Raw genomic sequence first — 21,412 nt, forward strand, 5'->3', positions numbered from 1 at the left:
TCACCTTGAAAAAAAACAAAACATTCAAACACAGCCTTTAAAACATTTTATTAAAAACAATCCAACAACAGCACACACACATGTAAGAAACTGTACAATCCAACACGAAATTTTATATGGCCAACAGCGTCTAAAATTTAAATGTTATTTAAAAGGACAAGATTTAAGCATGGCAAAGAAGTGTAGAGTGTTGAACTCTTTACACAACTTATAAATATATACGACAGTATGAATAGTGCCAATAACGAGCATGTTGATTGTTTCTTTCCAACAAAATGGTCTTCCTTATAGAGCGGTGAACAGCACACCGCAAGCACACACATCCAACGACGATTCTGGCCGCTTGCAGCGATCAACAATTTACATGGGATCCATTTCTCTTTGCTACAGAAAAAAAAATCAAATTATTAACATTTGAAAATTGTTTTCAGAAGGAAAGTCTCTGAAGCATTGTGTACTCCTCACCTGAGCTTTGTTGTACTTCTGACTCTGACGCCGTCTATAGAAAAACTACACACCAACAGAAAAATTGTAAGTGACTAATGCGATAGATGAGCGATGAAGGTGTGAGTTTGTATCAACTCACCAGGAATAGCAGGCCGGCCACCACAATCAGCACGACCACCACAATGACAGCAATGATCCCACCAGAAAGATGTTTCATGGTGAAAGTTGGTGCCTCCTCATCCACATAATACACCAAGATGTTCTCCATCTCCATTTTCTGACTGCCCACCGTGGGCTCAAACTTGTCCTGGTTTCTGAACAGTGGCAGCACTTTGACCTGTGGGAAGAGGAGGACACAATTAGTATGTCAATTACAGGAAGGGGGGAGGGGGAAAAAAAAGTTATATAGCAGTACATCTTTCTCCATGTAGTAGGCCATTCTGGTCAGATCGCTCTGGCGCTCTCCCATCGGCTTCTTCACATCCACCACAATCATGCGGGAATCAGGATCATACTGCAGGAAAATTTAAAAAAAAATACAGATATGTAAATACATGTTATGCAATGTAGGGTACTCACTCAAGAGCCCACTTACCTCAACATTTTCCACCATGTCCTTGTTAAAGTTGTCGTAACGCCTGTGGATAGCTTCAGCAATAGCCCTGTTTTGGAAAGAATACTCTTTACTAAAAATGTTTTCAAAAACAACGCGCAATGACTTTCACTGTCGTCTGATGCTCGCAAACGTCACGCTATGTGCACTTACATTTTGAGTTGTTTAGCATCCACGGGACCTGACACTGGTTTGTGCGTCAGCTGAAGACGGACCCAGCTAGAAGACAAAACATTTTAGGAATGTACAAAGAAATCACAGGCTGCCTGTGTGGCTTCCTAACACAAATTGCGCAAACAATAACTTACTAGGTCTCCACCAGCTTGTCACACTTGAGGTTCTTGTCGCCCTTGTCTGTTCGGCGGACACCGGCGCTGTTGACGCACCAGCACTCCTCTGTGTTGTTGCACTGCTTGGCCTTGAATTTACCGTCATTCTCGCACTCGGGATCGTAGATGCCGTCGTTATCCAGAAAAGCCGTCTCCACGGGCTTTCCTCCGATGGTACGAGTATCTAAGCCTTTTTTGGCTCTGTACATCTCAGCCTTCATCAAGAAGCACTTGGGGATCACTGGAGTTACACAGTTGGGAAAAGCAAGAGTCAAGTAGGCCGCTCGCTGGTGGAAAACAATCGAGTTCTTCAAGTAAAAATTTGATTATTTACTTACATTTAGTGCAGTCCAGCTCTTGTCTCATCTGATCACCAGTCAAAATGTAACATTCACAAGGAGTTCCATCACAGGTGGCCCACTTCATGGTCTCACATGAACCTAAGGAGCCAAACACCAGATTGAAGATAATGATGGAAACAAACATTGATTTGTGTTAGAACATGTATCCTTATTATGTGATGGAGAGGGGCTTGCAATTATTCCAAATGGTAAAGTCAAATTGTTATTATGTCGGTAAGTCATGAAGAAATACATATTTCTGTATTTAAGAAATACATATATATTTCTTCATGACATTATTAAAAGGGGCCAAAGTCGTGAAAACTATACTTTTCTACAATTTGACGCGAGCGCAATGAAAGCAAATAAAACGCGGTGATCAAGTTATGGGCGTTGGTTTCTCTAAACAGAGTAGCGCCGGGGGAGCGCGACTGAGCAATTCCCCACCCCCACTCAACTAAATCGAATGCGCTTAATATTCGTATTAAATATAAGAAATAAAAGATCCGATTTTTCTTAGCATTTAAGAAACACGATACATAGTTTCAAACGATCAATTTTTAGTGACTCATGATGATTTAAAACCAAACATATCTGTGAAATATATTAAAAATGGTATCACTCAATTTAAACTTATTTAAACATTATTGTTTTTAAATTGTTAGAGTTATTTCAAACGGTATAATTCTGATTAAAAGTTTGCCAGAGCAAAGGACGTCGTTAAAGACTGAAAACATAGCAAACGATAAATAAATGACTTACAGCTTTGGCCCGAAGCTCCTACCGCCAGGGCAGCAAGCACAAGAGCAATCCACATCTTCATAATCAAATTATTGGCAAAAAACAAGTTTGCTGAAAGTCCTCTTTGGTTTGCTTTCAATCCGCCCGTCGTCCACAGAGGTCAAAAATGGAGTTGAAACAAAAAGCTTCCTGTTCTTCCTACAGGTGTGCCCTTGCCAAACCTGTTTGGACTGACGTGCGCGCGCAATGTAGGGGAAAGGCTCACTCCAAGCAAAAGGCGTGTCTTTCGAGTTAACGCTCAGACGAGTTTCCTCAATAAGGTTTGATTGTCTATAAACTGATAAGCAACCATGAAGTCAATTTATAATGCTGCGAGTCTCAATACGTCACATTGATTTGCATAGGTGTGAAGGGGGCGGAGTTTAGCGCAAAAACGTTGTGCGCACCTTTTCCGTTGTGGCCATATTTGGAAATTAGTTTCGCCACCTTTTGCAGTATGCGACTTTTGTTTTGTCGCATTAAAAATAGATAAATAAACAATCAAATAAATAAACCAGAAATCCTAACCCTTCAAAAATAATGTACATTTATCTGGTACATTCACTCTTTCATCATTATTTCATTTCTTGTTGCTCATTGGATGTATTTTGTGATCATTAAATTCTATGACTCAGGTGTTTCCTTTGGCAGTTTCAGCTGTGATTTTTTTTTGTTTGTGACGGTTCTGCATCAACCAAGTAAGCTGGGCTGTTTTTATCAGAGCTCACCAAAACTTTTGAATAATTTTCCTTGGTACAAGTACTTTTGTACAACATTGTGAATCCAACTTGTCGTTCCCGTATGAAAACACATTGATCCAAATTTCTGTGGCTTGGGTACATTTGGTTCCCTGCCATTTAACAACAGCTCATATGGTGGATCTGCTATAACTGCCATTTTTTGGGGGTGAGCAGTGGTGACGTCTTGATTTGATGACGTAATAGACTTCTTGCACCGGTAGGTTGAGTCAACATGTTTAAGGACTGAAACCAGAATTGAGAAACCATTTGATCCTGTTGTGAGTCACGGTTCAGTTGATACACATGACTCACATTTTAAGTTTCAATGATTATTTACCTGGAAAATATTGTTCGCAGCTTACAACATTGTCTTCATGAAAGTTACCATTCACTAAATAATATCTATAATATTTAGTTCATATTCCTCTGCAGTGATATGGCGACAGCCCAGAATGAACAGTACACAGCTGGTAAATGAATGGATAAATCAGAGTTAATGCATTAAAAAAATATTTAATATTATAAATTGGTTAGGTCACTCATCAGAAACTTTATAAAAATGTTTATGATACTGTATAGTATATTTTTTTAAGGAGACATAGTATACAGTATAATGCATTACATTGTGGTTCAGATTTCATGGCCTCACTGTTTTTTACAGTATTAATGCAATATTTTTGTTTGCTGCTCTCTCAAATCGTGTTGATGTCTGGCATGCCTGAATGAAGTGAAAAAAACAAACAGGCCCAAGGGAGAACTGTTGTACGTATTGCACGAAAGCATACACACAATCACGGGAAAATGGGTGTTCCTCTTCCCAGAGGTTTAAGATGTCAGGGCAGTGCACATTATTGTCCTGATTCCCTGGGGTGGATGAATCCAAGGAGGAGGAGAAAGCGGAAGGAGCCACTTGAAGAGGAAAGTGAACTTTTTGAAGAGTCTAGGTTGAGTGTGAGCCAAGCGAGGGGAATTCACAAGAAGAAGTGGAATGGGGTGAGTGGAAATCAATTTTCATTTCACTGTTTTTGTTGTTTTGTTTTTAAGGTGGACAGATATCGGGACAGGTGGAATCCTCGCAACCATTGCTTTTCAGTCACCCAATTTAAATTTCTGACTGTATTTTAGTGCAGAATGATGCAAATGTGTTGTGATTTAGCACTTACAGATGAAAAAAATAATAATTCTGCCATACTATGTATATCAGGTTGCAAAATGATGCCACATTTAGGATACTTTATTTGATGAGTGAAAGATGGGCAAGGTACAGTTAGAACTTAGTAACAATAAATGAGCGAGTAAAACTTAGGGTCACTGTAATTTTCTTTGCTAAATCGATACAAAGAATGAAGTAAGAAAACAAAAATCAATTTTTTAATGTATTAAATGCAGCCATCTCTCAAAAGATCCTTAAAAAATATTGGGAATGTTTGTCGGCTACAGTACGTAACTTTGAAAAAGTTTTCCTTATAAGTTATATTTATTTTTGTTTGGTGCTAATTTTAAAAAGGGCATAGTGTTTAATCCATCTGTAAAGTTTGATGCATTTATGTAATGGGAGTATTACCCAAGCACGGTGTTACCCTTCACCACAGACAATAGCCTGACGTGCCCTGAAGGGAACCATGACATCTAGATGGTAACTCAATCAGAGCTATTATTCATATCATTCTGGTAATTGACTGCTTGGCACAGATGGTCTTTCATAATAAACAGCGGATTTATTTTCTAAAATTGTCATGTAGTTGTAAAGATGTAAATGATATTTTGTCAGAGCACAACCTGAAACTAAGAACATATTAACACCAATCGTCCCTATCTAGGTCAATTAAACTCTCAGTCCGTTGCATAAATTGCAATTGCGACTAAATTCCCTGACCTGTAAGAAAACAGCACGAGGAATGTCCACTTTATTTTGAAATGATTTCAGATATTTGTTTTCGAATCTTTTCTCTGCCTTGACAGGTTCCCAGACTTGTGGCTGATCATTGTCTTTGCGATGATAAAATCCTCCTCTGCAGGTGAACAGACTCACCGTCACCTCATTCATACTAAAAATGATTTGGGTTCTTCATTGTTTTTCTCTCTGTGTGTCTTTTGTCTAATCAGTTGCTGACCTGAGAGATTGTGAGGCAGCAAGCAGCAAGTGCCATCCACAAGCGGAATGTCTAAAAGTCCAAAACAATTTCACCTGTGTGTGCGGCATGGGCTACCAGGGCGATGGTCTTCAGTGCAGTGACATTGACGAATGCCTCAGCGGCCTGCACAGTTGTCATTCCAAGGCCCGCTGCAGCAACACCATCGGCAGCTACACATGCTTTTGTCTCAGCGGATTCATCGGCGACGGGAGCGACTGCTTGGATATTGACGAGTGTCAGAAAGAAAACGGAGGCTGCCACGCCGACGCGCTCTGCAGCAACGTGGAGGGCGGACGAAAATGCCGATGTAAAGTCGGTTTCGAGGGAAACGGCCTCGAGTGCGCCGATAAAAACGAATGCGCCAACCCAAATATTTGCCATTGGAATGCAACCTGTACCAACAAAGCCGGATCTTATGTGTGCACGTGTAATCCCGGCTATAAGGGCAACGGGAACTACCTGTGTCTCGATATCGACGAATGTTCAGAGACTCCGCAGGTGTGCTCGTCCTTGTTTGGTCACAAAGGCTGCAAAAATCTACCCGGTAGCTATCGCTGTACTTGCAGCAATGGCTTTGAAAGTAACGGCCGGAGCTGTGTGGACATCAATGAATGTGAACGCAACATCTGTAGTCTATTCGCAGACTGCGTTAACACGATCGGGTCGTACAAATGTAACTGCGACCCGGGTTTTACCGGCAATGGCCTGACGTGCGTCGATATCAACGAATGCAATGAGGACAACGACTGCGATCCCAATTCCGTATGTATTAACAGACTTGGGAGTTATGAGTGCTCCTGTTTGGAGGGGTTTACAGGAGATGGCAGATTGTGTGAGGATATCAATGAGTGCGCAACACCAAACATCTGCCCTTCGACCACTACCTGCGTCGACACAGATGGGTCGTATTTCTGCGACTGCGGCAGAGGTTTCATCTTTAATAACTCCGAGTGCCGTGACCTGGATGAATGCGCGGCAGGTTTTTGCAGCCCCTACTCTATCTGCACTAATGTCGCCGGTTCCTTCACGTGCCAGTGCGCAGCAGGTTATAGAGGAGACGGTTTCACATGCGTGGATGTGGATGAATGTTCCATTTCGACTCAGTGCCACTCCAACGCTTTTTGCACTAACCTACCCGGTCTCTTTAACTGCACCTGTCGAGTGGGTTACTCTGGAGACGGTGTGATCAGGTGCAGTGACGTCAACGAGTGTCTGGTGGATAATGGAGGTTGTAGGAATAAGGCGAAATGTGTGAACAACCTCGGCTCTTTTACCTGCCTGTGCCAGACTGGATTTGTTTTGGTTAACAAGACTCTTTGCCAAGATGTAAATGAATGTGAGACACAGGAAAATCCATGTGGTGTCAATGAAGAATGCAAGAACATTAATGGTTCATATGAATGCCCCTGCCAGATTGGATATTACCGCCCCGCCGCCAGCATGGACTGTGTCGATATTGACGAGTGTAGGGAGAATCCTTGCCATGTTAACGCCACGTGCCTCAACACCATGGGCTCCCACACTTGCACCTGTAACCGAGGCTTCGCAGTCAATGGCGCTCAATGCGACGACATTGACGAATGCTCTGTGTTGGATACGTGCCATCCACGGGCACTATGCACCAACTTTATTGGGGACTTCTTCTGCTCGTGCCAGCAAGGGTTCAAAGGTGATGGCTTCTCCTGCGAGGATGTGGACGAGTGTATACTCTTGGATACCATTTGTCCAGATTTCTCAAAGTGCATCAACTCCCCCGGGGCACATGTTTGCTCATGTTTGAATGGTACGGTGGCCCTGAATGACACTTGTGTGCCACCCACTCCACTTTGCGACCCAGGGTGCCACATTAATGGACTGTGCCACAACTCACCTGCTGGACACCAATGCGTGTGTGACCTGGGATACATTGGCAATGGACTGGCTTGCTTTGATATAGACGAGTGCCAAAGGGACAACATTTGTCCTGAAAATGACACAGAATGCTTTAACGTCCCTGGCTCATATTCCTGCGTTTGCAAGCAAGGCTACATTCTCAGTGGACCTCAATGCACCGGTAAGGAATAATATTTTAGTTGTTCTTTCTGTCTGATTTTATTTATTTATTTATTTATTTATTTTTATTCATTTATTAAGTGATCGGCTTGATGGAGTTGGCTAGAATAACAGCAAAGCTTCTGGCCATGATCATCAATAACATACATTTGTGTCGTCTTATTCCCCATGAGTTTTCTAACCATTTCTTTTTTTTTTTTCATCCTCCTTCTACCTACCCCTTTTCTGTCAGATGTAAATGAGTGTGAAACAGGACAACACGAGTGCAGTGACTTTTCACAGTGTGTCAACACAGTGGGAAGTCATGCCTGCTTCTGTCTCAGTGGCTTCACGGGTGATGGAAAGAACTGCTCCGGTAAGTGTCAACGCCCCGTCCGTACACATTCAGTGCACAATATGGCTCTTTTGATCCATAGTAGCACTCTTAAGAGATTTCTCCATCTCCATTTGGGGCTGCTTCCTTACCAATGTCCCATTTTGGATGAATTATAGACTTTGATGAATGCCAAATCCAAAATGGAGGATGCCATAACGTTGCCAGCTGCATAAACACACCCGGCTCGTTCACCTGCGACTGCCCTGTCGGCACGGAGGGTGATGGTTATCGGTGCCGAGATGTAAACGAATGCGAGCTGAATTCAACCCTACCGCACAACTGCAGTGACCGGGCTTTGTGCCGCAACACATACGGAGCCTACGACTGCCAGTGCAGGGATGGATACCTGGGCGACGGCTTTGATTGTGAAGACCTAGATGAATGTCAGGAGAACACCACTTGTAGCACAAATATGTCATGCAGCAACACCATTGGTTCCTACTCCTGTTTGTGTATTTTTGGTCTGGTGTACGACAAGGGCACGTGTGTGAATGAAGACACCTGCCTGAACGCAAGCTTCATCTGCCATCCCCTCGCTGAGTGCCACCAATATCAGGGCTCCTTCTACTGTCATTGCAAAGATGGCTATCAAGGCGACGGCCGGGAATGCTCCGATGTGGATGAATGCGACCGATTCCAAGTTCCAGTATGCCCTGCTTTCTCATCCTGTTTCAATACCAATGGCTCCTACATCTGTGAATGTTGGGATGGTTTTCTCGACAATGGGACACACTGTCGTGATATCGACGAATGTGCAACGGGAAACTTCACCTGCCCGGATAACAGCACTTGCAGCAATGTCAACGGCGGCTACAAATGTCATTGCGATTTAGGCTTCTCGAGCAACGGATCCAGATGTTTGGATATAGATGAATGCTCTCTGGGCTTAATTCGCTGTCCTAATTCCTCCAGCTGCCTGAATTCAGTGGGATCTTTTTTCTGTGAGTGTTGGCAAGGTTACCAAAGCAACAATCGTGACTGTGAGGATATTGATGAGTGCCAGAACAAATCCACCTGCCTGGAATATAGCACATGTATCAACACTAATGGCAGCTTCCAATGTATATGCCATGCTGGATTTTCCTACGTCAACGATATATGCGTGGACGTCAATGAGTGCACTGAAACGAATATTGAGGACATTTGCAACCATGGGCTATGCATTAATGCAATTGGATCTTATTACTGTGAATGCATTAGTGGATTTTTGAGTAATGGAACAAGATGTGTGGATGAAAATGAATGCTTAGACTCTCATAACGCAACGGTGTGTCCACCTCAGTCGTCATGTGTCAACACCCCCGGTTCTTATCGTTGTCCTTGCAACGAGGGCTTTGTTCTCAACGGCACCGAGTGTCGGGATATAGATGAATGTCAAGGCCCAATTGTGAGCCTCTGCCCCGAGCACTCGTTTTGTAATAACACAGCGGGATCCTTCATCTGCGAGTGTTATCCTGGCTACTCTCCATCTCTGCTGGGTTGCGAAGATATCGACGAATGCAAATACAACACCTCCTGTCGCCTCGATCAGGTCTGCACCAATATTCCCGGATGGTACGACTGCGCTTGTCCTTTGGGATACCACGAGGAAGGGAACGCGTGCGTCGATACCGACGAATGCGACGATTTACCTTGCCATACCTTGGCACGGTGCTGGAACAGGCCCGGTTCTTTTTCGTGCCATTGCCCTCTGGGCTTTGCAGGAAATGGCTCATGGTGCGAAGATGTGAACGAGTGTGTCGCATTGAGCGATCCGTGCCAACCTGTTGCTCGCTGCCACAACACTCCAGGATCATTTCTATGTTCATGCAGACATGGCTTTGTGAGTATTGGAGACCGATGTGTAGACCTTGATGAATGCCAACAGGCCAATGGGCAGTGTCACTCTGCTGCCACCTGCTCCAATCATGTCGGAGGTTTTCAATGTACCTGCAGTCCGGGCTGGAATACAACCCAAGACAGAGGTCGTGGAAAAGGAGGATGTGTGGACTTTGATGAGTGTGTGTCACCCGTGACATGTCCTGGGCAAACTTCTTGTACAAATCTGCCAGGGTCTTACACATGTTCCTGTCCAGAAGAACATTTCCTCTGCAACATGATTCAGAATGGTTGGCAATACATTTATGATTATTCATTTAGTTTTTGTTTTTGCACTGATCAACACTGTGAATTTCACCAACAGAGAGCAACCTGTACCCGTTTGGAGCCGAAGTTGGTGATGGAAGAATACACACGGAAACACAAGATGTCAATTCTCCATACATCAAACCGCCAATAGGTTTCCCATTCATGGGGAAATTATATGACAGAATTTATGTAAGTTTTCTGGGAGAGTATATGATGTGGAATTGCAAGGAAACATTTACGTGTCTGTGAAGCCTTTGGAATGACCTGGATGATTACAAACTGGAGGTATGTACTGACCCACATTTAACATGAGTTTGACTAGGACTGGTTTATTCTGGTTAATTGGGAACACAGAGGTATGCTTGTGCATTCAATTGAGTCTTTATGCAGGTTATGATTTTTTTAAAATACTTTATTGATGTGTAGTCTTTTTATGACTTTGTATTTAGGTGCTTTAGAATGACAAAACCATTTAATATTGGCACTTAAAACTCAGGTCACATTGTGCAAACAATTGAAGCACAAATCAAGGTCATTCCAAAGGGTTCAAATATTTTTTCTTGATACTGGAAAAGTTTTCCATTTACTCCTATAACTGGATTTAAAAATATTAAGGTTAAAATTCTAAATGAATTCTAGTTTTTTTATTGAAGTCTGTGGCTCTTTTCTTTTCTAGTTCTCTGATAATGGCCTTGTCCAGTTTCAGTCTGCTGCTGAGAATGAGCAGCATTTGTTTCCAGCTCCATTAGCCGCCCCCGGCTTTCCCACTGATATGAATGTGTCACTTTTGGCCGTGTTCTGGGACGACGTTGACCTCACACAAGGCCATGGCCGTTTGTTCTACAAGGTTAGATGTCATCCAGAGAGGAATTTGAAAGAGAATATTTTAATCTTGTATCTTTTTTTTCTAGGAATATCACGAGTCCGATATGGCAGATGTGTACTCCCACATAGTGTTCAATCGTACAGCCATTGATGTTTCAAAATTTGAGGGGGAGAAAGGGAAGCCTGCTTTCACCCCTTTGTGGATACTCAAAATCACTTGGGACCATGTAATGGCTGTGTCTTACCAGAAGATCAATCAGTCAGAGGTAACATGATTGATTAATTGCATGACAAAATATTCCTAACCCTGAAGATAACTTTTTAGATATTCTTGAAATGAGACAAATAACCGATACACATACCAAAACACAAACTACTATCAGAAGCCAGAGTTAATTGGCTGTTCACGTTTAACGTGTCTGCTCTACTGGAATTGATAGATTGAATTTAAGCGCCTCCTTGAGGCAGGCTCCACAAAAGCACGGCAGCTTCGTTTCTGTTGCAAACAATAATCGTCATCTGCCTAAAAAAGACATTTTTATTTGCCTTAAATATCTCCTCATAATGCTGACCACCTATGGTAAAATCAGCTACATCTTTATTCAAACAGATGGTCCCTGAAATAAAATTATTAACATATATAATCAATATCTGGATCTGTTTTCTAAAAAAAAAAAAAAAAAAAAAAAACATTATTTTTAGGAATTTAGGGAATCGGATGATATGCATTCTGTATTGGCTTTATTGAGCCAAGACTCAAGTCACGGCATAGCAGGGAACAAAACGAAATAAAATATCACAAATGTGCATAAATATAGTGTATAATACGTGAATATTAATAATATAAATACATATATGTTCATGAACTTATGCCATGTTTGTTCATTCCAGACAAACACTTTTCAGTGTATTCTGGCAACGGATGGGGTACGATCCTTTGCCCTGCTGCAATACGGGGAGATGAGATGGGGTCCCGGCCAAAGAGAACATCATGATGCTCTTATTGGCTACATGGCTGGGAAAAGCGTCCACAAGGAGTCCACTACTCCCCCAGAAAACATTTTCGGCCCAGGGGGAAGATACAGGCCGCAACAAATCAAAGGGCCCTTGGGGAAGTTAGGCCAGATTGTGTATGATTTAAGTGGACCTAATGAGTCTGAGGCAACGCCAGGACTTGCGTGCCAGGCATGGGCAATGAAGCAGCCTGATCCTGCTGACTGGACTCATGGCTTACCTTCATGTCACTGTACCCGTACCCAGGCTCTGGAAGATTTGTCCTTTCTGCAAGATACCGCTGAGCAAGGGTCACAGTTGAAGATTTTGAGGGATCAGAGATGGGGTGCTGATGGGGGCCACTTCTTCCGCTCCATTTTGGCCAACAAATACGGAGCTGGAAAAAGATGCGTGTATGATCCGCAGGGGCCTCTGCTGGCGGGTTACAACGAGCGCTACGTCTCAAGACAAAGTACCCAGAAACATATCGGTAATATATAATGACCACATTCAGTGCAAGTTTTTCTTTTTAGATTTGGGAGAAATTGACTGTGAAATATTTTTATGTAAGCGTACATATTATCTACTGTACATTGGCCTCATTTCAAGGATTTCAAGGAGTGTTTTCAATGTATGAAAAGTAGAAGATGGCGCTGAAGTCTTTAATATAATATATAATTGTGATGAAGGACTTGCTGTATGACATCATATTCATTCATTCATTTTTCCATTCACCTTCTGAGCAGGTCATTTTGAACAGCTGACTTTTTATTTGTTCTATTATTATAATTTTGGTTTTCCTCCAGATGAAGACCTTCTGCCTTTCCAGTGGTGTTGCATTGGATCTCCTCTTTGTCACCTTTACCTCAAAAAGCGGCCAATCGACCGCTGCCAAGGCTACAATTGGGGCAGTCTGGATGGCTCCAAGCGAGGCAACACGGCAACCAATGGTGTCGGTAAGGGGCTCTCTTCCTTGAAAAATACACACAAAAGAAAACTGTCAATGCCTCGTAAAGTAGCTGCAGACATTTTTATTTCAATAAAAAATGTTAATGCATAACCAGTGGAGTGGCTTGGAAATCATATTCTCCCACAGCCCTGCACTCAGCAAGAATCGAGAACCTTGAAAATAAAAAATAATGCAGCACTGAAATTCATTTGGAATATCTTCGTATTGAATTTGCACCTTTCTAACACTTATAAAACTCTTATCTAATTCCATGTCAAATCTTTTGTATTCCCCCCCTCCCCCACCCAGCATTAGTATATGGCAGCCTCCATTTCATCACCTTTGATGGCACAAAGTACTCCTTCAAGGGATTAGGAGTGTTTGTGATAGTTCGGCTATCTTCCAACACTGGATCGAATATCTTCACCCTGCAAGGACAGACTGAGAGACTGCACACACACCAAAAAGGGAGCATTAACTTCCCAGTGGTAGTACGCATGGCCGCGTTCCACCAGGGCATTGGCAAGGTCAGTGTGCAAGTGGTGCTGATGGAAAAATGACACCAAAATAAAGGAGACAAAGTGTGGACTTGATCTATATTGGCTTGATTCTTGCAGATTGAATGGAGGTGTGCGGAGAAAGGAGAAGGACTGCAATTGTTGATAGATGACGCCGAAATTTTTGTCACTGTTGGTAACAGCTACACACCATTTACACATCGTTGTGGTGTATGAAATTATAAGTGATGAGCTTTCTTCGTGTGATAAATTATCAGGTGTGGTGCACGTGGGGGAAAGAGACTTTGCCGTGCGCTGTGTTTCATTGGATCGCTGTGCAGCTTTGTACGCTGGTGGTCTGCATGTCCTGGTGTGGCGTGTGGAAGGCCGCAACCAGTTGGCGGCCATCGTGCAAGTTCCACAGACCTTTTACAACCGAACAGTGGGTCTCATGGGCCTCTGGAGTACTAACCGTTCAGATGACTTCCTCATGTCTGATGGCCGGCCGCTGTCCTCAGTAGATCGTAATCCGCCCTCAGAAGAGAAGCTGCATCTTTTTGGCTTATCCTGTGAGTGATTTGCAACAAAAAAAAAAAATATATATTATATTTGTGTCTATTTTATACGGATAAACTGTGTCTGTAGGGGCAGTCCCACAACCAGAGCGCCTGCTGTTCTCTCCTTCTCCTCTGGATCCATTTGAACCAATCTCTCTCAATGAATTGCTGAGAGGCTTCAGTCCTGACGTGGTGGAGAATATGAGGAGAATCTGCCAAGGCAGCCTGCAATGTGTCCAAGACAGTCTTGCATCCGGCACATCTGACCTGGGACTTCAAACCCTGAATGCAGAGAAACAATATGGAAATTTAGCCCTAATATATGGTAAGATGTCTCAAGGAACAGTGTGCAGAATTGGTTTATTTGTATATTTTATATATTATATTTATTATTTAGCATTGCAAAGAGTGGTCTCGCTGAAGCACCGTAGCATTCTCTTGGTTTACCACTAGATGGTATTGAAAAATACATGCAACATTTCTTCACATTAACATTAAGTTTTGAGAATATTATTTCTCCTGTACTTTTGACTATATTGATGGATTGTGTCTGTCTGTTCTGTTAGGCAATACACCGCCCATAGTGACAGAACCGACACTGATCCACGCTCAGGTCAACACTACTGTCAACATACGAATTATCGCCCAGGATCCAAATGGAGATCCTATTATTTATTCAATACTCTTTCCGAGACCCCCACAGGCCTCCATTGGCAGTGGTGAGACACACAAATACACAACTACACACACGTTGGCATATTTCTTACCCTTGATGAAGGATGACCTATATGCCTTGCTCATTTAGGCATAGTTTGGTACTGTCTAATTTTTCTGTTCTGTACTATGTACCGTATTTTCCGCACTATAAAGCGCACCGGATTATAAGGCGCACCTTCAATGAATGGCCCATTTTAAAACTTTGTTCATATATAAGGCGTACCGGATTATAAAGCGCATAGAATAAATAACTCAACTTTGCTCAAACGTTAATGCAATCATAATATAGTTACATTCGAAATAGTGAAAACAATAACAATATATCAATAAATCAACATTGCTCAAACGTTAATATTATACAACACACAAAATAAACACGTAAAGCTTACTTTAATAAGTTAGTCCTCATCCACGAATCCATATTGGTCCATATATAAAGCGCACCGGATTATAAGGCGCACTGTCGGCTTTTGAGAAAATTGGAGGTTTTTAGGTGCGCCTTATAGTGCGGAAAATACGGTGTACAACCAATAAGAATGATTGGATTATTATTTTATTATTATTTATTTAAATTTTTTATTTTATAATATTGATTGATTAATTAATTCCAACATTGAATTGGGATCCAATCAGCTTTCTTTCTCTCTCCAATCCAGGTGATGGTTACTTAACGTGGACGCCTCTCAGCATCACGCCTGTCAAGTTAACTATTAAGGTCACAGATAAGCTGTCCAGCTCCCTGTTTACGCCAATTCTGCGACTCTGCAACTGCTTTCATGGAGGCACTTGTGTGTCTGACAACATTATTGAAAACCACCTACATGGAAAGTTCCAGGTAAGGTTCGGAGAGACGTCAACGTCTTGACTCATCACGTATATTTGCCTCCAAAACAGTCAGACACATCTTCTATAATAAAATACAATAAATATAAATATATTTTTTTTAAATTTTGATTATAAAAAATTATTAATATGCACTTTATCACTCACGTCGTAGGTTTCAGGATGCCTATGCCCAAAAGGATTCAGTGGCAAGTTTTGTAGGGAGATTGCAAACCCATGTAAAGGTAAACCATGTTTCCGAGGAGTACAGTGTCAATCGGATTTAAAGAGCGGGACCTTCGACTGCGGACAGTGCCCGAATAATACCGTGTCCAACGGGAAGCAGGGATACAAGTGCTTTGAGCATGGTTAGTCCCAAATCAACGGCTACGCTAAAGTTCTCACAAGCATTTTGATTCCTCATTCTTCTATTTTCCTAGACATGTGCATGCCTCCTTTCACCTTCCCCTGCCACAAAGATGCAACTTGTTCCAGCACGAAACAAAACTACACTTGCGCATGTAAACCCGGCTTTGTCGGAGATGGATTCAATTGTACAGGTATGGAATACCTTGGAGAGAAATAATCCCGCCTTCACTAAATCTAATCCACTCACTGTGTATGTACTAAAGACATAGATGAGTGTGCTGAGATGTCAACGTGTCCCAATGCCAAGTTTGAGTGTAGGAACAAACCGGGATCTGTCGAATGCTTCTGCAGATACCAGAACGATAAGGACCCTGATGGATGTGGTATGTGGATATATTCATACAGTATGTCATCCTACATATTACCATGAATTTTTCTAAGATATCGAATGCATTTAAGTCTATTGTAACACACGCGCCGATATACTGCCACATTTTGTGGGCCCTATTTGTAACAACAATAACACCAATACATGAATTATCTTTAACTCCACAGGCGATTCTGCCAATCCTCCAGGTAATTATTTATATCGATTAATTGTAATACCAACATGTCCGTATTTGGTCAGAAGGTCATTACACGGGTGTGGATGTGTTTACAGGGGGTAATGTGTTCAATGTGTCTGTGGATTGGAGGAGGAACAGAGCTGATGGACTTAGGCAGGTGAGTGGCTCTGGCTAAAATATGATCACTGGATGCTAACTAACGTGCAAATATCTTTCTTTGTTTTTTTTCAGCTGGAAAACATTCTGTCTTTAGGCTTCCAGAATAAATTCTATAATGCCAGTAAGAAGAATCTAGCACAGAATTCCAGTCCACGTCCGGTTGAGTATCGTATCAACGTGTCCAGTGACACACCTCACTGGTACATCAGAGATTACCTGGCCAGAGTCAGCAGCCACTATGACATCAGAAGCATAGATGTTGATGGTAAACACACACCACTTTTTGCCATATTTAAAATGTCCCATGTTTTATAAATTTGAAGACAAGCTCAAGCTAACAAAATATCAACATTCACTTTGTAAACATTGCAGACATACTATATTATTTTTCTGTAAGATCAACTGGACCATAATATATCTAATGCTGACCAAATATCTCTAAATTAAATTTGTATTGTCATGCTAGAGAAGAAAATTTATTGTTGAGGCTTTCCAATATGTTCCTCCCCACAGATCTGGATGAATGTCAGGCCAAGGAGGCGGCTTGTGTGCCCCCTGCCCTCTGTATCAACACTTATGGGGGCTACAGGTGTGTGTGCAATGGCACAACTGACGTGGATAAAACACAATCCTGTGTATTAAGTGAGTATCGGGGCACTTTTTAAACGAGAATGTCTCTGAAATGAATGAGATTTCATTTCATTTGAGACCAAATGCTGCGTTGTTGTCTCTTTGTTGAAGAATATTTGTATTTTAAATTTAGCAGATAGAGAAAACATCAACACAGACAACCTGGATCTTATATTGGGCCTGGTTCTTGGCATCGGCATCCCCATGCTGCTTCTTCTGGCTGCACTGGCCTGTTTCTGCTGTTGCCGCAAAAAGACGGTGACTGGAGAGTAAGTCAACTCTTGACTATACCTGCAAATGACATTGAAGGGCTCTACAAGTTGTCTGCTGTGTAATGATTGGTGACCCCTGACCTAAATAAATAGAGTATTGGTTCAAGTAAACATTTAAGCATGTAATAATAACAGATGAGGTGTTGCAATTTCACATATAGTGTATATGAATAATTCTGTACGTTGGATTTAAATCCATGCTGAAATACTTTTTATTGGCAGATTTGAGTATAATGCGTCATAGTACAACCTTGGCCCTCGCATGTCTGTACAGATGTATGGAATCTGGGCCAGGTGTTAGAGGCACATAATCCCCACCATGACTGGCCTGCTTTATCTGTAAACTAGACCCTATGGATATAATGTAGGAGGATGGCACTAGTATTGTGGGATTACAATGCTGGATTAGAGTGAGTCATGATATGTAGTGCGTTTGCATGAAATCATCTTTACATGTTTGCACTATGAGGACAACTGCCAACCCCCCCCCCATCTCATTTGCAAATAAAACCAAAAATAAATCAGCTTTAGCTTAGAATGTCATTTTATTTTCATTCTTTAATTATCTAAGGTGGATTGTGCTTTAATATTGATGAGTTACTGAATAGGCCTTCTATTCAAACATTGCCATAAAGTGCTTGAGGTTATTGCCTGCCATATGTAAATTTTATTTCACATTGAACACGGAAAGACATCCAAATTACACCGAGATGTCCCTCTTGGCCATAATTGAGGTCTAATAACGCTAGTTATCGGTATTAGTAGTTTTTAGAAGGTAATGACTCACATTGTACAAGTTGGAGATGTTAGCCTGTTGCCCATAAATGACAAGATTATTGTACTCTGAGAAAGTTATAGCTGCTATATGATTTTTTTTTTTTCCTTGCAGTCTGCCTCACTTGTTAGCAGACAACATACAGGAAGCAAACAATCCTCTGTCCTTCAACTACTCGGACCCTACTCTGCACTACATGACCCACTGCAGTCCCCGGATCATAGACAACATCACACCACGGCAACGCATCAGATAGCACATGCTGAATTTACACAGCGTGTTTTTGTTACACTTTTGAGACCTACCAAAAATACATATTGCACATAGACATGCAAAACATACCAGAAGCACTTTTCAAGCAGTTGTTTTATACTGAAGAAGAATGACTTATTTATATTGTGAACAACAAATAAACCTGAGCGACTTTTAAAGGCTGTATTTGTCCTTTTATTTTTTTCAAATGAGTCATGGCCAGTTTGACAATATTTTTGTGTTTGCTCCTGCAAACAATAGTTTACAAAAAATATATACAAGGTATTATATAAATATACAAAAAAATAGCAGGAGAGAAAGACAATCTCGGTGATGGCCTCATTAGCATCTGCCAAATTCCTGGCATCAAAGTCTTTATACAGAAAAGATTTTATCTATTGCATCACCATGCAAAAAAATTAATAAATCACAAACACTTTTATTTAGAAGCTAAACTTGAAATGTTTTCCATTGTTGTATGTTCAAAGCAATTTCAGCTCTAGTCACCAGATGTCACTGCGGAGTCTTCCAAGCGAGGGTTTGTTTATGAGTGCTGTCTAAGGAGAAATGCAGCACACCCACAGACACGCAGGCGACATGACACCTGCTTTGCAGACTTCATCTCGTAGTAGAATGATCTCACCCTAAGGAGACGTGGGGGTGATAAGCCTGTGCGTGTCCCACTCCTGCAGCAAAGACCTTACCTGTACTTGAGCAAGGCCCAAGGACGCAGTGCTCCTTGACACACTTCTCACTTCCTTATTGGTGGTTACATACTAAAGTACACAACTACCCCATTTGCCCTCAGGATCTTTTTTTTAATTTCCATTTCTGAGGGTGAGATGTGAGCATAGACCATGTTAAGTATTCAGCAAAGGGAGAATTCCAGATCCACGTGATAGACAAGGACACCAGGAAAAATAGCCAGTGAGGGTGAAATCATCATTGCAAGAGAGATTTTGAAGTGGCACACTTCTCCAAGGCACAAGTAGCAATTTCATGAACAGCAGCTCTTTACTGAGACTGCAGCAGAGAATGTAAGAATCTGCCACTGGCATTCGATGTTACATTCATGATGTTTCAGAGAGTTGTTTTCAATGGCCGTAGCTTGGTCAACATGTGATTTGCTAGCTAACTGTTTACATCCTAAAACAGCATATTCCCCTTCGAAAAGTTCAGTGCTGCAGCCACTTAAGAGTGCCTCATTGTTTGAAATGAGATTTTTGAGTGGGGCGTGGTTGGAGAAAATTCAGTGCCCACAGCTTTTGAGAGCAGAGAGACAGGCTTGATTTTTTTCCCAAAATTCTCCATGGTCTTTTATAGAATTTTTTTATTCTTCTTAAATCCTTTGAATTTGTCAGGATTGTTAAGAGAACTCTTCTGGGACTTTCTACTGATCCCCTCAAATACGTGTAATAAGGATAGAAAAGTGAGGACACACTTGTTACTATTATATCCATTTCATCACAACACGATTGAAACAGGCAGGCACCACCAAATCCTCTTATCCGATTTGAGGTCATTAATCATTCCTGCCTGGTGATGTAATTTTGGAAAACAAGTCATTCCTCAGTAGCAGGTAGGCCAACGTGCTTGGTGGGATTGGTCGCAGCAAGACTTTCAACGCCTCATACTGTTATTGCAGCACTGTAAAAAGCACCCATGCTTGCTCCAAATGCTTTGCTCGGAGCTCATTCACGTTGTCCACTAACTGAACCGTACTTTTAGCCAGTTAGTGTGGCGAGACGGTTCGGATCCATCTGAATTGCCCATGCATCATAAAAAATTCATCCACAAATGATCACACCCATTCTATCTTGTTTTACCCTCAGTACACATGCATTGAAACATTCACAAACAAGCAGTCAGATTGCATATCCATTCAAACATAGAGAGATGAGAAAAAACAAACATCGCTCAAACATTTGATGTAATGATCTTTTCATTGACTGATGTGTAAACACTTGAAATGTTCTCTCATGAAAGGCGATCCACTCTATTGACATTGAACCAGCAGGTGCATTACACAGCCTCATTCATTTGTAATGGCGTCTCTCTGTTACACAGGTCAACATTGCCCCATATTTGTCATTTGCCTCCCATGACGCCTGCGACCCCCGTGGGGATGAAACGGTTCAGAAAATGGATGGATGGACGGATGGTCTTCAAATGCTATATATAAAAAGGATATACATCATAGGATGAAGATGGAGGTGTGACTTCAGCTTTGCCTCTTTGAACCCTCTTGGAAGGAAATGAAAGCACCTACTTCATTACAATGCTCTGGGTTAGGCTATGACAGATAAGGAGATTTATGGTTATGCATAAGTTACATATTAACAGAGGTGATAATGAAAGGTGTTTGTGCTTAAAAACATTTTGGATATGAAACATTTTACTCTCCACCAAAAAGTGGTGCTTTGCTTACGTCACTGAGATTGGTTTTACGTTTTATTGAGCAGCAATAAGTCATGTCTCCTGGGTTTCAAAATGGGCTTTCCGAATTAACCTTCAATCACCTTTGCCCTCCCTCATGACTCGTTGAAGAAAACAGCTGATTGTACAGTTTGGTCAAGGGTGAGCCAATGGGCATAAACGAACAGAGCTAAGTTAAATCATTGATGCGATCAATAGTAAGCCATTGTATCAAAACAAGAGTTGAACTGGAGCCTTTGAACCCTATTGCTGCAAGACACTGTCAATGTCACCGCCAGGCGACATGTATGTATGGTCATGGTCCATAGTACTATCGGCCGTTCATTCGTGCATGTTCCAACTTATCTGGTTCAGGTGACAAAGGTAGTAGGCCTTTGTGTCATCACCTTTTGGCAATTAATAACTGTAAAGAGAGTGTTGTTGCAGGTATAAACTGGTTCTCCTTGCATCTACCTTCTCTCAACCTCCTCCTCATTCTCTCTCAATGGAGCAGGCCCGAGACAGGTGGCCACTGGGAAACAGAAGTGCAGTCAAGCATCAGCTGCCATGCTATCAGATACTCCCTTCGCACTAACGGCATAATTAGTTCTGAAAATGTGCCATAGAGAGCAGTGCATGCAGCAAATATGCTCAGAGAGATATACATATAAATG

The 21,412-nt window shown here is 41.8% G+C and overlaps 2 protein-coding genes across 3 annotated transcripts; one reads left to right on the top strand and one right to left on the bottom strand.

The window, feature by feature from the left end:
* Positions 1–31: 31 nt before the first annotated feature.
* Positions 32–2,806, bottom strand: epcam (epithelial cell adhesion molecule). The gene is made up of 9 exons (XM_049735791.2): positions 2,493–2,806; positions 1,728–1,829; positions 1,369–1,630; positions 1,214–1,279; positions 1,043–1,109; positions 863–961; positions 587–784; positions 466–510; positions 32–384 (listed from the first exon to the last, which is right to left on the bottom strand). The coding sequence occupies exons 1-9, from the start codon at positions 2,551–2,553 to the stop codon at positions 361–363; spliced, it is 924 nt and encodes a 307-aa protein (XP_049591748.1). The 5' UTR covers positions 2,554–2,806; the 3' UTR covers positions 32–360.
* Positions 2,807–3,856: 1,050 nt separating this feature from the next.
* On the top strand, positions 3,857–18,502 carry si:ch73-105b23.6 (fibrillin-2). 2 transcript variants are annotated; one of them, XM_049735786.2, is made up of 25 exons: positions 3,857–4,243; positions 5,213–5,268; positions 5,357–7,438; positions 7,670–7,792; positions 7,930–9,921; positions 9,996–10,129; positions 10,617–10,787; positions 10,852–11,031; positions 11,657–12,248; positions 12,565–12,714; positions 13,017–13,234; positions 13,325–13,400; positions 13,483–13,773; positions 13,850–14,086; positions 14,328–14,480; positions 15,135–15,313; positions 15,476–15,668; positions 15,741–15,860; positions 15,933–16,052; positions 16,225–16,245; positions 16,331–16,392; positions 16,467–16,659; positions 16,908–17,036; positions 17,161–17,293; positions 18,186–18,502. In XM_049735786.2, exons 1-25 carry the CDS (start codon positions 4,239–4,241, stop codon positions 18,325–18,327), a joined length of 7,752 nt encoding a protein of 2,583 aa, XP_049591743.1. In that variant the 5' UTR covers positions 3,857–4,238; the 3' UTR covers positions 18,328–18,502. The 2 variants fall into 2 exon arrangements, with proteins under 2 accessions (XP_049591743.1, XP_049591742.1); XM_049735785.2 differs by having other exon boundaries at positions 3,858–4,243; positions 17,158–17,293.
* The last annotated feature ends 2,910 nt before the right edge of the window (positions 18,503–21,412 follow it).

The sequence above is a fragment of the Syngnathus scovelli genome, chromosome 12 (assembly GCF_024217435.2).
Source record: "Syngnathus scovelli strain Florida chromosome 12, RoL_Ssco_1.2, whole genome shotgun sequence".
Classification (NCBI taxonomy): domain Eukaryota; kingdom Metazoa; phylum Chordata; class Actinopteri; order Syngnathiformes; family Syngnathidae; genus Syngnathus; species Syngnathus scovelli.